The following is a 12,441-nucleotide window of genomic DNA, read 5'->3' on the forward strand; positions in this document are numbered from 1 at the left end:
TGAAGGAGAGTTTTGTTGTCAGAGAAAAGACTGATGCCACAATGATTGGAATAATCATTGTTTGGAAATGAAACATTTAAACAATACAATACCTACTATCAATCATGGTGGTGATAGTATCATGCTCTGGAGCCACTGTTGGGCCCATCGGTTCCTTTGTTTTGATGCACTGAAGAACATGATTGTATACTTCAACATTGTTAAATCAAAGTGTTCCAGCAAAAACACATGTCATAACCAGTTTTGGAATAGCTTAATTAGGCCTAAATATTTGAACTCAAACCTATCAAAAATAAATGGACTAAAATGTATTCAAAATTTGATTTAATTTTACAGTTCCACCTAGTAGAGTGTTCAAAACAAAAATATTAAGTGTACTTTGTGAATATTTTTGACCCAGCAGATGTTCATATTGTAAGGGGCGGTGGTGAGGTGAAACACAGAAAACTCACCAAATTAAATGAAAATTGATATCTCTTTGGCAATAATTCAACTTGACAGATTTGGAGAAAGAAGTGTTGCATAAGACCATAGATCATCGTACTCATGTCAAAGGGCTGTTTTGCTTTACACAGTACTAGGTACTTAAACAACATGAAATGAATCATAAGGAAAGGAAACATTATATATGTCAGTAATTTTTTTTACCTGTTTATGTCAACCTGCATCATAAATTCAGGAACATGGACAAGTTGCAAAAAATTTAGTATCAAATTTTAAATGTAATACAAAGAAAATGTTGATAGTATCTACAGTCAAATGTAAATACTAGCTAATCAGATATAGGATTTATAATAAAATGGATGCTAGGTGATCTTTAAAAATGATTCAGAAATCATTTAAAACAAACACATGGGTTTATTAAGAAGACAGTCAGTTTAAAGAAATTAGTTTGCTGAACTAAGCCAAACGTTTTATTACTAGTTTGTACAAGACATACATGGTAAGCATAGCTAATCTGTAGCAATTGCTAAACAGCTTAGCAAGCACATGCTTACTGCATGCTTAAATAATAGGACATTTTAAAATGTGTTGCAGTTTATTTTAAAACCCAGACTTGAATTACTACTCACAAATGCTGCCACTTGGCCAAATGTTACTTATGGTAGCTCTGAAAAATATGAACAAGCAGTAACACACTTTTGTTACTTGTTAGCTTCATTAGCCTTGTTGCTCGAAGTGCGTAATTGTAACACCAAGCATAGCACAGGTAAGATTGTAAAGCTTGACTGATTCAAAATCAGTGCATCAGTTTCAATATTTATAATACAGCAATATTACGGTACTGTGTGCCTGTCTGTCCTGGTGGAAATCAGTGCCTGGCATCCTTAGTGAAGATGTGGCCTTAGCGCCTGTTAGTCCTCATAATGTAGGCAAAACTCATAGAGCTTTGCCTACATGTTTCGTAAAACATGTTCCATTTGTATAAATGAAGAAAGTGCTGTCTCTGTATCTGTCAGTCACAGTAAATGTGTGGCATCTGTACTATCAGTCCCAGTTATGAAGCGGTGGCCTTGTCTGCATGTTTGCCCCATTAAAGAACTGACTGATCAGTCCATGTGATTAAGTAATGACCTCTTGGTTTGTTCTACCATTCTAGGTGAAGGATGCATGTTCTAAGCATGTTCTGTCTATTCCGGTAAGAAAGGCATGATTCGGCATTTTATATCCGTCCAGGTAAAGAAGAAATTCCAGAAGGGAAGGAAGTCTAGGTGTTTTATATAAGTCTAAGTAAAGAAGAAATTCCAGTAGGGAAGGAAGTCTTTTTATATCAGTCTAAGTAAAGAAAAATGGCAGTTGGCCTGTTAGTACAAGTAAGAAAGACCTGGCCTTCGGTGCATGTTCTGTCAATCTCACAGAAAAAGGTCTAGCCTTCAGGGCTATGGGCAAATGATATCCTGGCACATGCTGTCACACCCCATCAAGTATTGGTAACCTCTGAACCTGTAAGCACTGTAAGGGAGGCCTGGCCTTTCATCACCTGTTGTCAGTCTTAAAGCAGGCATGGTGTTTAAGCATGTTTAGCCTGCCTCAGTAAAAGAGGCCTGGCACTTGGGTATGTTCCTTTAGTACCAGTGAAGTAGGTATAACCTCTGTACCTCTCAGTACCAGTGAAGGTAGTATGGCCTTTGATTATGTTCTGTTAGTTTTAGTAAAAAGGTCTGACCATTGGGCATGTTTTGACAGTTTCAGTAATAAATGAATCATGAGTAAAGGCATGATATTTAGCTTAATATCCCAATTAAAGGGAGACATGGCCTTTGCACTCGTTGATTCCAGTGAAGGAGGTGTGTTCTCTGTACAATCTCAGTAAATGTGCCACAATTAAACCTGTCAGTCTCTGAAATGGTTTTAGTTTCACCTAAACCTAACTTTGGCTCGTGCAGCAGACATAAACGTACTTCAAAAATATTGGTTAATGTTGACTTAATCAAGACCTTGGTGCAGCTGGCTCTTGATTTCTAGTTAGATTAAAAAAAAAAAAAACGCAATTTCCTGGTGAATTTTCTAATGTAATGATATGTCATTTAATGACATTTATATTGCACTAATAAAGCACATGTATCACATTCACATGTGTAAAGTTACAACTTCTGTGTGCTTTCTGTGTGTGTGTATGTGTGTGTGTATTGTTGTGTGTCTGTTTGTGTGTGTCATGTCAGTTCACTCCAGGTGTAAGCCCCAAACAGCAGCAGCAGGCAGAACAAATGCACCAGGCTTGAGCCAATCAGATCCCAGATATGCCAGGAACAGGTTGATTCCTGACAGGGACTGAGGCTCTCGCTCGCCGCCTTTTCTTGCTCCTGTATTTCTCCAACCATCCCAGCGTCCTTTTCATTTAAAGCCTTTATCTCCAGAGATACCAGCGCTCGGACCGTGACCCAGACCGGCCTCAGCGAACACTGCAGAATATCATATGCTGAACAAACTGATGACTAAGAGAGGTGACGGAGGAAGGGAATCGGAAAAATAGAAATAAAATATGCAAAAGAAAAGAAATAGCAAAGAAGCAGAAGTTAGATGCCATGTATGGAGAGGGGCAGATGAACAATGAGAAGGAGGAATGAATGAGAACAGAAAAAGAACAAGGTCAGCCCAAGGTCAATCAGGAAAAACAAGGAGCAGGTTAGATAGTGATAAGAGAGCTAAAACACATAATGACAAATAATTTTATTGGATTTGGTAATGCTATAAATGCAGCCTGGAACATTGAGAGAATGTCAGGTGATGTCTGATCACACACCACTTGCTTTGCAATCACACAGTGGTCAAGAAGCATGATATAACAGTAGTTCTATTGGTAGCTCTGGGTGGTAATTTATCAATTAGTATTTTACGTTTGTGTTTTTTTCAGCCTTTGACGAAAATCAGAAGCAGGACAAAGACTGTTAAAAAATTTACATCAGGAGTTCAACACCAGGTGGAGCCTTAAGTCCCGGATATTATGACAATGCATCAGAAGAGGTCAGTAGTCTTTATATGAAGCTTCTCTTGTAAGCAGTCCAGCTAGCTCAGATCTTCACAGATTATTGTAAGCCACACTTTCATGCAATTAATGTTGGGTTGTTGGAAGTTTTGTGACCAGCAGTCTTAAAATTAGGTACAGACTAGAGTTAATGACAGCCAAAAGGGTCTCAACAAGTATCATTTCACAGCAATGAAAAAATAAAATTCATTGCTGAGAATAAAAGATTAAATTGAAATATCTGAACATTGCTGCAAAGCCATATTTTAGTAAACCACAGTGAGAGCCACCACCTTTAAATAGAGAAAATCTGAAGTCGCGGTACTACCATTTTGTTTCAAGAGCACTAATCCAAGAAGATACAAAACTTTGCTAAACATCTGTGGAACTGTAGATCATAATAAGACTGGGTATCTATGAATAAGCTTTAAAGTGAAAACCAATGGTGACCAGGAGAAACTCTCACATTTGCTCAAAACATTTTGATATCCCCCAGCAGTTAATGTACTGTGGACCTTTTTGGAAGACATACGTCCCTGAACATCTTAAGTAAAGCATACAACATTGCAAAATAAGAACATTGTGCTAACAGTGAAGCATGGTCTTGGTAGTGTGATATGGTTGGTGAGGCGATAACTGGCAAAACCATTGAATTTGCTCTTTAATAAAAAATCCTAAATGAAAATGTCCATGTTCTGCTATGTTCTGAAGCTTAAGTGCAGCTGGGTAATGCAACAATACAAAGATCCAAACATGGAACCATGTCCACATCTAAATGGCTCTGAGAAAAGCAACGTAAACATACTTAATGAGGATCTAAAACCATTTACTATGACACATGTGCAAAAGAGAAATGAAAGTAAAATGATAAAGCAAACACTTTTAACTACAAAATGACTGGAAAAGCATGATAACAAAGTTGTAGTTTTGAATCCAATCTAATGATCAAAGACAACATGTCTATTTACTTCAAGATGTTTTCCCAGCAGGATGTGGGCTGCTCATGTTCTGTCATGTTTTTACTACAGCAAAATTGCTTCTTTTGTTGAAGAAACATCTACTTTAAACCTAGAAATTCTATACAACCACATGTTGCTATTAGTGCTTTATCAACGACAGAACACAAAATAGACACATTCCAGGAAGCTTATGGCTCATTACATATTGGAAAAACACATTTTAAATTTTTGCATAGTGGATGGTGCAAGCCAAGCAATGATGAATAAAAGCAGGGCCAGTGATAGCTCAGTGGTTAAGGTACTGGACTAGTAAACAGAAGGTTGCCGGTTCAAGCCCCCGCCACCACCAAGTTGCCACTGTTGGGTCCCTGAGCAAGGCCCTTCACCCTCAATTGCTCATCGTGTTCAGCTCATTGTGTAAGTCGCTTTGGATAAAAGCGTCTGCTAAATGCTAAAAATGTACAGTAAATGTAAATGTAAAAGCAAGAAGTCAGGTAATTGGATACTTCAAAGTAAACCATTCTATGAAATACTTTATGTACTACCCAATAACAGCCCAAACGTAGAGTCACTCAGAACTGTATTGAGATTTTGTGACTTGATGGTGAGCTAAATTGCGCTTTTCCCTTTTATAATGATAACTTAATTATTTCATTGTATCTTGCACTGTATTGTATCCTGCGGTATTCTAATCTAACTAAAGAACTATGTAGCTTTTTTGAAGATTTTCTTCATAGTTTAAAGCAACATAGCACATCAAACCTTTAATATTCATGTGTTTACAACATGCAGATCAGTAATAGCCATGTGTGTGGCACTATGCTAATCCATAAATCACCTAAAGGATTTCACTAACTGCCCTTTAGTCTGGCGAATGAAAGAAAGCGGATGTTTGCATTTAGTCCCTAACGATGCATTCCACTGTTACATTCCTCCAAGTCTTTTTAAGGAGAGACAGATTCGTCCCTATACTGGACCCTGGCCAGTATAAACTGCAACCTTAATTCTCTGTACAGTTTGGTTTGGTAGGATATTGTAATACAGTCCTTCAAAAATACACATTGCATAAGCTTGATATAAGCAAGGTGTTTACTTCAATTTATTATAATCTATTTTTAAAGTGATGACAGTAGTCCAAAAGATCCAAATAATCTCCAGAGGCTACTTTTTAGGAATAGTATGTTGCCCAGATATGATCAGTCTTCCCTTCTGCTGTCTTTCAAATTTATCAAACAGTATCTTAGCAGCACAAATAATGTGCCACTGACTGAACATATGTTAATACCTAATGAGCTGCACCTAACATATAGGTATTAACATTTACTGCATTTAACAGACACTTTTATCCAAAGCAACTTGTTGGTAGTGGTTAGAACTAGTGACCTTCTGCTCATTAGTTCAGTATCTTAACCACTAAGCTACATCAGTAAGATATGCAAAAGCTAAACCACCAATGGTGTTATAGGTCATAGGCATGACTTTTTAAAGTAATGCAGGAAAAATGACATCCCGGACAACACAAACCGATCCAATTCAGTGGTTATAAAAACATACATTAACCTCGTAATGTAGGGAAGCAGTATTCTTTTGGTTATTTTTCTAAAACAATATGCAGTTTTGACATATGTGGATCTAATCATTGGATTGGATTTCCTAATGTCCACTTCTAACAATGACAATAATTAATGCTGAGTTTGTGATTAATGAATGATGGTTCAAGCCTGTTAACCTTCACATGTAGTAAATGTGTAATTACCTCAGGAAGCATTATCACTTACCTCTGGAACACCTATCTTCCTACACGCATCCAGGAAATTCTCAACATTCCTGCGGCATTTAGCCATGCTGAGCTTGGGCTAGTGTAAAACACACAGAAAGTAAAAATGGGTTAAAATATCAATGCCATAAATATCAATGTATATTCATGCACCACACATGAAATAAGACAATGGCTTATCACCCTACATAGTGATCCATGTAGCTTATTTCAAGTAGTTTAAGATTTACTTTGCCAGCTAGGTTTTTAGCTAGCGTTCTAACTATTTGTTACACAATCAGAGCTATGCACAGAAATAGAGTTGGCAGTAATACTACAGGAGGAAAATTATGAATATTCCCAGAGTAATTGCTGGAATGGTGATTAGATTTTTATAATAATGCAGAGATGGTTTAATTTATTGACTCCACAAATCAGCCATAGACTAGATAAAGCAAACTTTAATACACACTGTGGAACAGTCTGTAAGACCCAGAAATACTAGACCAAAGACAAGGGACAAACCCAGGTGTCCAGTAGCCATGCAAACCCCCGCCCCCCCCACCCCCATCCCAAAGTAAATTAGTGGGGTTGCCCTTACATTTAATTGCATCACACATTTAAACTGAGGGAGCCAATTCCATGCTCAGAAACTGATTCAGTTAATTTAAGTACAACCAGGATTAAGCATTTAGCAAAAATGAATGATTGAATGTGTGCTTACTACTGCTGGAGAAGGAACGTGGATGCTGCCAACTGAACGAGGTCGAACATGGTTGGCTAGATGACAGAGCACCACACCATCCATGAGGGAAGTACCAAGATCTTCAGGAAGTGCAACCTTCAGTCTGCTCTCAATACTCTAAAAACACACATATAAACACTCTGAATAACGTGATAGCACACCGACAAGGAAGGCAGGCTGGTACCTACAATACTGATACGAGGAAATATGAATCTGGATTAGCAATTAATAAGTAACCATGGTGTCATGGGTTCTTTTCTCCTGGAAATGAGTTTGGTGGTAAATTTTGTTTTTTTCACATGCTTTGGATTCCCAATATTATGAACTGTTAAACTAGCTACATAGCTAAACAGGTTCCATTTTAAGTTCTAATCCAGGGTGAGAAAATGACTGGATTGGTTACAAACACTAAACAGTATACTGTATAATAATTAGGTCGAATGGTCACACAAAAACACTGGAAGTAGGGTAGCATTATGCCCTGAACAGGGCAACCGTTCAATTCTCAAAAAAATGTATAGAAACCAGTCAACATGCTGTCATGTATTTGAAAGGAATCTCACATTAGACTCCAAGATCCTCTCTTGTTTTTAGCTAATTCTACAGCCTTTAACTGGGGTTATGGTCATAGGAATGGTTTGACCAATGGGGAAAAATAATTATGAGCTTATTTAACCATTGTATATGGATTTTTTATATATATCTCTTGAATTATTGTCCTGCTTGAAGTTCCATATCAGTAAAAATCTATATAAGCTTACCTCTCGAAGTTGTTCCACCAGTTCCAGTTCCTCTCTGAGCTGTTCCATTCTTCTCTTCATGGTAAACTGAGGATCCACTGATTCCAGACACTTGGGCGTTCTGAGAAAAACTGTAAAGAGACACAAGACATCAGTGGTTATTTTATATAAAAATGTGAAGGGAGATTGCAATGATGCATGGGCAGCAAAGCATGCACTGATTAAGACTCTTTAAAAGAAACTAACTGTGGATTACAGGTTTCTGTGGTATGCGGGAATGTAAAACAGTGTTTAGCCTAGAATGTTCACACTATTAAATTGTTATTGATTCTCTTTGTAACCACTATAGTAGCTGCCCCTTGTGGAAAAATTTCAGCCTATGAACTGTATGTAAGTGATTACATTTAGTAATACACTGTATAGTAATCGGCCCAACTAGCCCCACTGCTGTCATAGACAATACTCCACAGTGTAAATGATTTTCTTTTGTTTAAGTAAGGATAGATGTCTCGGGAACCCACAATGTAAAATTCTCACTCGTGACTGATTTAGTACCTCTCTGACCAAAGAGAGTTAAAAAAAATCTGGCAGTTTTTTTTATAAAACCACCGATAAGAGGACGACTTGAAAACTGATGCATGGAACGCTGCTACTTCGTTACACGAGATAATACAATAATATTGCCAAAACACATTTACAATACCCACCCTACTCGCATTATTTTATACAACGTACACATATTAGACTGATCTTTCTAACAATGGCATAGCAGCTAGCACAGATGCTAAAAGACATGAAATTTTGTTCTCCTACCCCATGTTCCCAAGTTTAAATAGTGTTTTATTTAAGCATTATGCCAGTGTTGGTTTTGATAGATGATGTGACATGATTCATATTCCCAGGTCTATTATTAAATAATCTTACCATATAATTTGACAATAAATATATATGATAATCACACAATGTGTCAAAAGATTAGACAGAATATTTTTGAATAATCTCGTATAGTCTGTTAGCTAAAAACTCTTATAAGGTCTATTTGCATTACAGTTACATTTTACTCTCCAGCTTGTTTTGCCAATGGTAATGATGGACTAAGACATTTTAATGTAAACAAAGAAAGTCATGTCTGTCATGAGAAAGTCATGTTAGTCAGTTTTTTAGCTCAGAGCGGTCAAAGCTAACAATGGTCCAAAGAGCAAATCATAAAAGCTGAGGGTTAACAGTAGTTAAGAAACAAGAGCCAAAGATCAGTTTCTCTCAGTTTATTCTTCTCACGTAGGAGGAGTATGTTATGCAAGACAAGGCTTGAGAAAGAGATCCAAAAGACTAAACAAGACGATGGCAAGATTTAAGGTGTGATAAGTGGGGGACGGAAGAGGACAACATTGCTCTACATAGAATGTCCCAAATAAAATCAACAGAGTGTACTGAACTGTGTGTGTGTGTGTGTTGGGGGTGGGGTGGGGGGGTGGGGGGGGGGGTGGAAGTGGTTATATGGCTGTGAGTCATTGGCCTAGAATAATATCCTCAAATAAGGCCATAAAAAGAGGCCAAGGCTAAAAATAAAAAGAGCACATTCTCCTAGCAGAGCATCACAGATTCCATTCTTTTATCCTATTTAGTTTTCAATTTGCAATTTATCTCTAATTCATTATCATATACGGCATAAGAGACCAGCCACATCAGTTATTTTAATGACATAATGGGGTGGTGAGCGCCTTAAAGTAAGGCTCCTCCTATTGCTCAAGAAATAAACGTCCCACTAACTGTGCTAGTTGGTGTTTGGGAAATACATAAGCACTCACAGAGCATTTGAATCAAAAACTTCACAACAGAAATGTCTATTATTTTTAAACAAATGTAACTGAACCAAATTAGGTTAATCAAAAGAAGTGTGCAGTAATTTATAAAGAATAAAAAAGAAGAGTATATGAGAGAGAACATCTCTGAAGTTTAATTGGTTCTTGATTGAGGCTTGTGATTATACAGTCCAAAAGAGTGGTTGGACCTACCATTGAGTGGAACACATCCATCATCTGGGCTACTTGGTATGTCTCTATCAACAGGCATGGGTAAGCAAGGAACAGAGTGTAGAGCTATATTGGGGCAGTAAAAGCAGGAAGGGACAAAACATTGCAAGCATGGAAGTGTTTAAGGTGTTAGTTAATGGATGGAAGCTGTTAAGCAAGTACTAATCAGCAACACTCACTAGTATTAAGATATAATAGCACCAAAACCAGTATTTGCACCTGGGTGTAAATGACAAGATATTCTCACTGCTTGCCACATTGGACTAGGTTCAACTCATTGCCTGTGCTTCAGGCTGGTAGAGTGATGAATAGCACATGCTTCTTGACTTCTGATTCTAAATACACAATTAACCAGCTCGCTTATAAACATAATATACAAACGTGATTTCAAAGTTGGGACAGTAGGTAAATTGAAATGATGAAAAAAGATGTTATCCTAGTTTGCTACCAAATTAAGTAGATGAACGTTATTCTGCCAGTGTTTAATATATGTATGCTCACTTTTTATTTGGTGTGCAAATAGCTATACTTTGGGGTCAATGCTATTTTTACCCAGGTACAGACACATTATATCAAAGTCATGATTCCTGCCATGTTCTCTTTATTTCTTTATTGTGCAAAATTGTAACTAATTAGAAAATATGTGCTAATGTGCTATTGACTTAGTATATCAAAACACATGTATTTTTAAATTTGATACCTTGAAAACTACCAAGATAATTTCAATCAATATAAACAGTGTGGCAGCATCAGAGCCAGACTTACCTGATCTTGGTTTCAGACCAAACGGAGGTGAAAACACTGGACTCTGTGCTTCATCCTGAAATGTATGAGGTGAATTTTATAAGCATAGTCAAATAAGTTAAATAAGTTAAATACATGCATCTGTATTTTTGTTCTTGATCAACTATAAACCTCATGCTATTTCTTTGTAGATTATAAATTCTTCCATTTGTCAGGTGGAGTTTTATTGGGGTGGAACCACTTTAGATGGTTTGGTTTAGGCATCTCATAAGACTACTCCCTTGTGTCATCTCATAAGGCTACTCCCTGGTAGCTTTGGCCATTTCTCAGTGTACAAAGTCCACAAGCAGACACTGGATGATTACATAGAATTGTGGCTAAAATGTTTAGGTGGTTTTGGAATCTAATAAAGAATTGAAACCAAAAAGAACAAGTGAAGACATTCTCATCAAAACCTTCAGGAGATGCTAAAATGTTGTGGCCAGGGATAGAGTCAAGATAGAAGTTTTAAATATGCTGACACCTGAAAGCCCTGGTCTAAACAAAACAAAAAATGGATTTACACTATTTATTCTACAAAGACTCTTACCAAACTTTCCAAGTAGTAAGAGACTTTATCCAATAAATATTTGCAATAAGTGCTGCAATCTGTATGTTTCAAATGGGAGAGAGAAAGTTACTCACATTCTCCTCCTCGGTCTGCTCCCGACAGAACGTCTCACTCTGAAAATGACAGGAACAACAGAGGTTAACCTATTTCTGCTATTATTTGTTCTAAAAGAGGGATTAAACCATACATGTCCTTTATATGTAGGTCGTAGAACAACAAATCTCTCCTGATGTGTGCTTAGCTGTGTGCAGTTATACTGTTGTGAGGAAAGAACAACATGGCCTTGTTGTCAGCCTGAACGCTTCTCCATGCATGATCTCTATTATTTATGTTTCCTACTCTTTCCCATTTCTGTCATCTTGTTCTCTCTTTTTATAAAAAGACAAAAGCATTTCAAATCCCAAAACATCAAATATGTAGCCAGTAGATATCTTGTGGGTAGAAACCAAGGCTAGACACATTTCCTTCTGCACATACAGTATTTCCTTCCTTTGAAAAAAATTTTCTGATATGACCTGACATTAAAACTTACTGTCCTAGTATTAGACCAAACCCAGTTTCCAGGTCCAGATTTTGAATTACCACTAAAGCTTGCACTAAAGAGCTTTAATTACCTAGTTGAACCAAACTGTTACAACTGATGTCTAATAATTGTCATCCATATTTACTCATCCAGGTAGACATCCTAGCAATTACCAGTTAGCTGCATGCCCTGTAAGATCTTTTTACTGTAACTTTAGCCAGTGACACAGTGAGCAAGATTTGTTGTCTAAAACTTTGTTTATCCGCAGCATTTTCTGGGCCAGACACACCACATAGTTGGATATGCAATAGCTTAACAACCAAACAAAACTATTATGAAACCCATTTCCCGGAAAAGAGATTTAGACAAGTTTGTTACAAAGTGGTGAGCCATGATCCAGCAAATCTGTCAGTGAAAACATTAAACTAACAAAAACACAAAGATTTAAGAGAATTAATAAATAACAGATACTTGTTTTTATTGCATTTTACACTATGTCTCAATGGGGACTAATGGGGTTTGTAGATATAACCTTTAGTAGATAAGCTCCCTAGACAAAAAAGGCAGCATGCCTTTATTAACTGCTTGCGGCAATACCTATGTTGTTCAGAGACAGTTCACAGACGCTTCGGTTTTTTTTACACTGTCCTAAATATTGTGGTCCATTCCCTTTTAAGAAACTGGGTCATTACTGTAGGATTGTGTATACAAAGTCTGGTCCTTCCAAACCAGTAACTAAATTGTGAAACTATGTCATGTGTACTGTGTGTAAAACTTTGCAAAATAGAAAGTTAAAAAAACATAAATGTAAGTATTTATATTAAAATGAATAATTACATATTACACTGATTCTTTAGTAAAAAGA

The 12,441-nt window shown here is 36.9% G+C and overlaps 1 protein-coding gene and 1 long non-coding RNA gene across 2 annotated transcripts in view; one reads left to right on the forward strand and one right to left on the reverse strand.

The window, feature by feature from the left end:
- Window positions 1-2,549: 2,549 nt before the first annotated feature.
- Window positions 2,550-12,441, reverse strand: part of lrch1 (leucine-rich repeats and calponin homology (CH) domain containing 1) — a 36,221-nt gene continuing 26,329 nt past the window's right edge. The window contains exons 14-20 of the mRNA XM_063005734.1: window positions 11,128-11,166; window positions 10,465-10,519; window positions 9,682-9,765; window positions 7,688-7,797; window positions 6,906-7,043; window positions 6,204-6,281; window positions 2,550-2,936 (exon numbers count right to left, since the gene is read on the reverse strand). Coding sequence (XP_062861804.1) covers window positions 2,655-2,936; window positions 6,204-6,281; window positions 6,906-7,043; window positions 7,688-7,797; window positions 9,682-9,765; window positions 10,465-10,519; window positions 11,128-11,166 — 786 coding nt within the window. The 3' untranslated portion in view covers window positions 2,550-2,654. The remainder of the gene's footprint in view (window positions 2,937-6,203; window positions 6,282-6,905; window positions 7,044-7,687; window positions 7,798-9,681; window positions 9,766-10,464; window positions 10,520-11,127; window positions 11,167-12,441) is intronic.
- LOC134324085 (uncharacterized) lies at window positions 2,645-9,086 on the forward strand. The gene is made up of 3 exons (XR_010014141.1): window positions 2,645-3,090; window positions 3,356-3,465; window positions 8,949-9,086. It is a non-coding gene; the product is annotated as an uncharacterized LOC134324085 (long non-coding RNA).

The sequence above is a fragment of the Trichomycterus rosablanca genome, chromosome 12 (genome assembly GCF_030014385.1).
Source record: "Trichomycterus rosablanca isolate fTriRos1 chromosome 12, fTriRos1.hap1, whole genome shotgun sequence".
Taxonomy (NCBI): domain Eukaryota; kingdom Metazoa; phylum Chordata; class Actinopteri; order Siluriformes; family Trichomycteridae; genus Trichomycterus; species Trichomycterus rosablanca.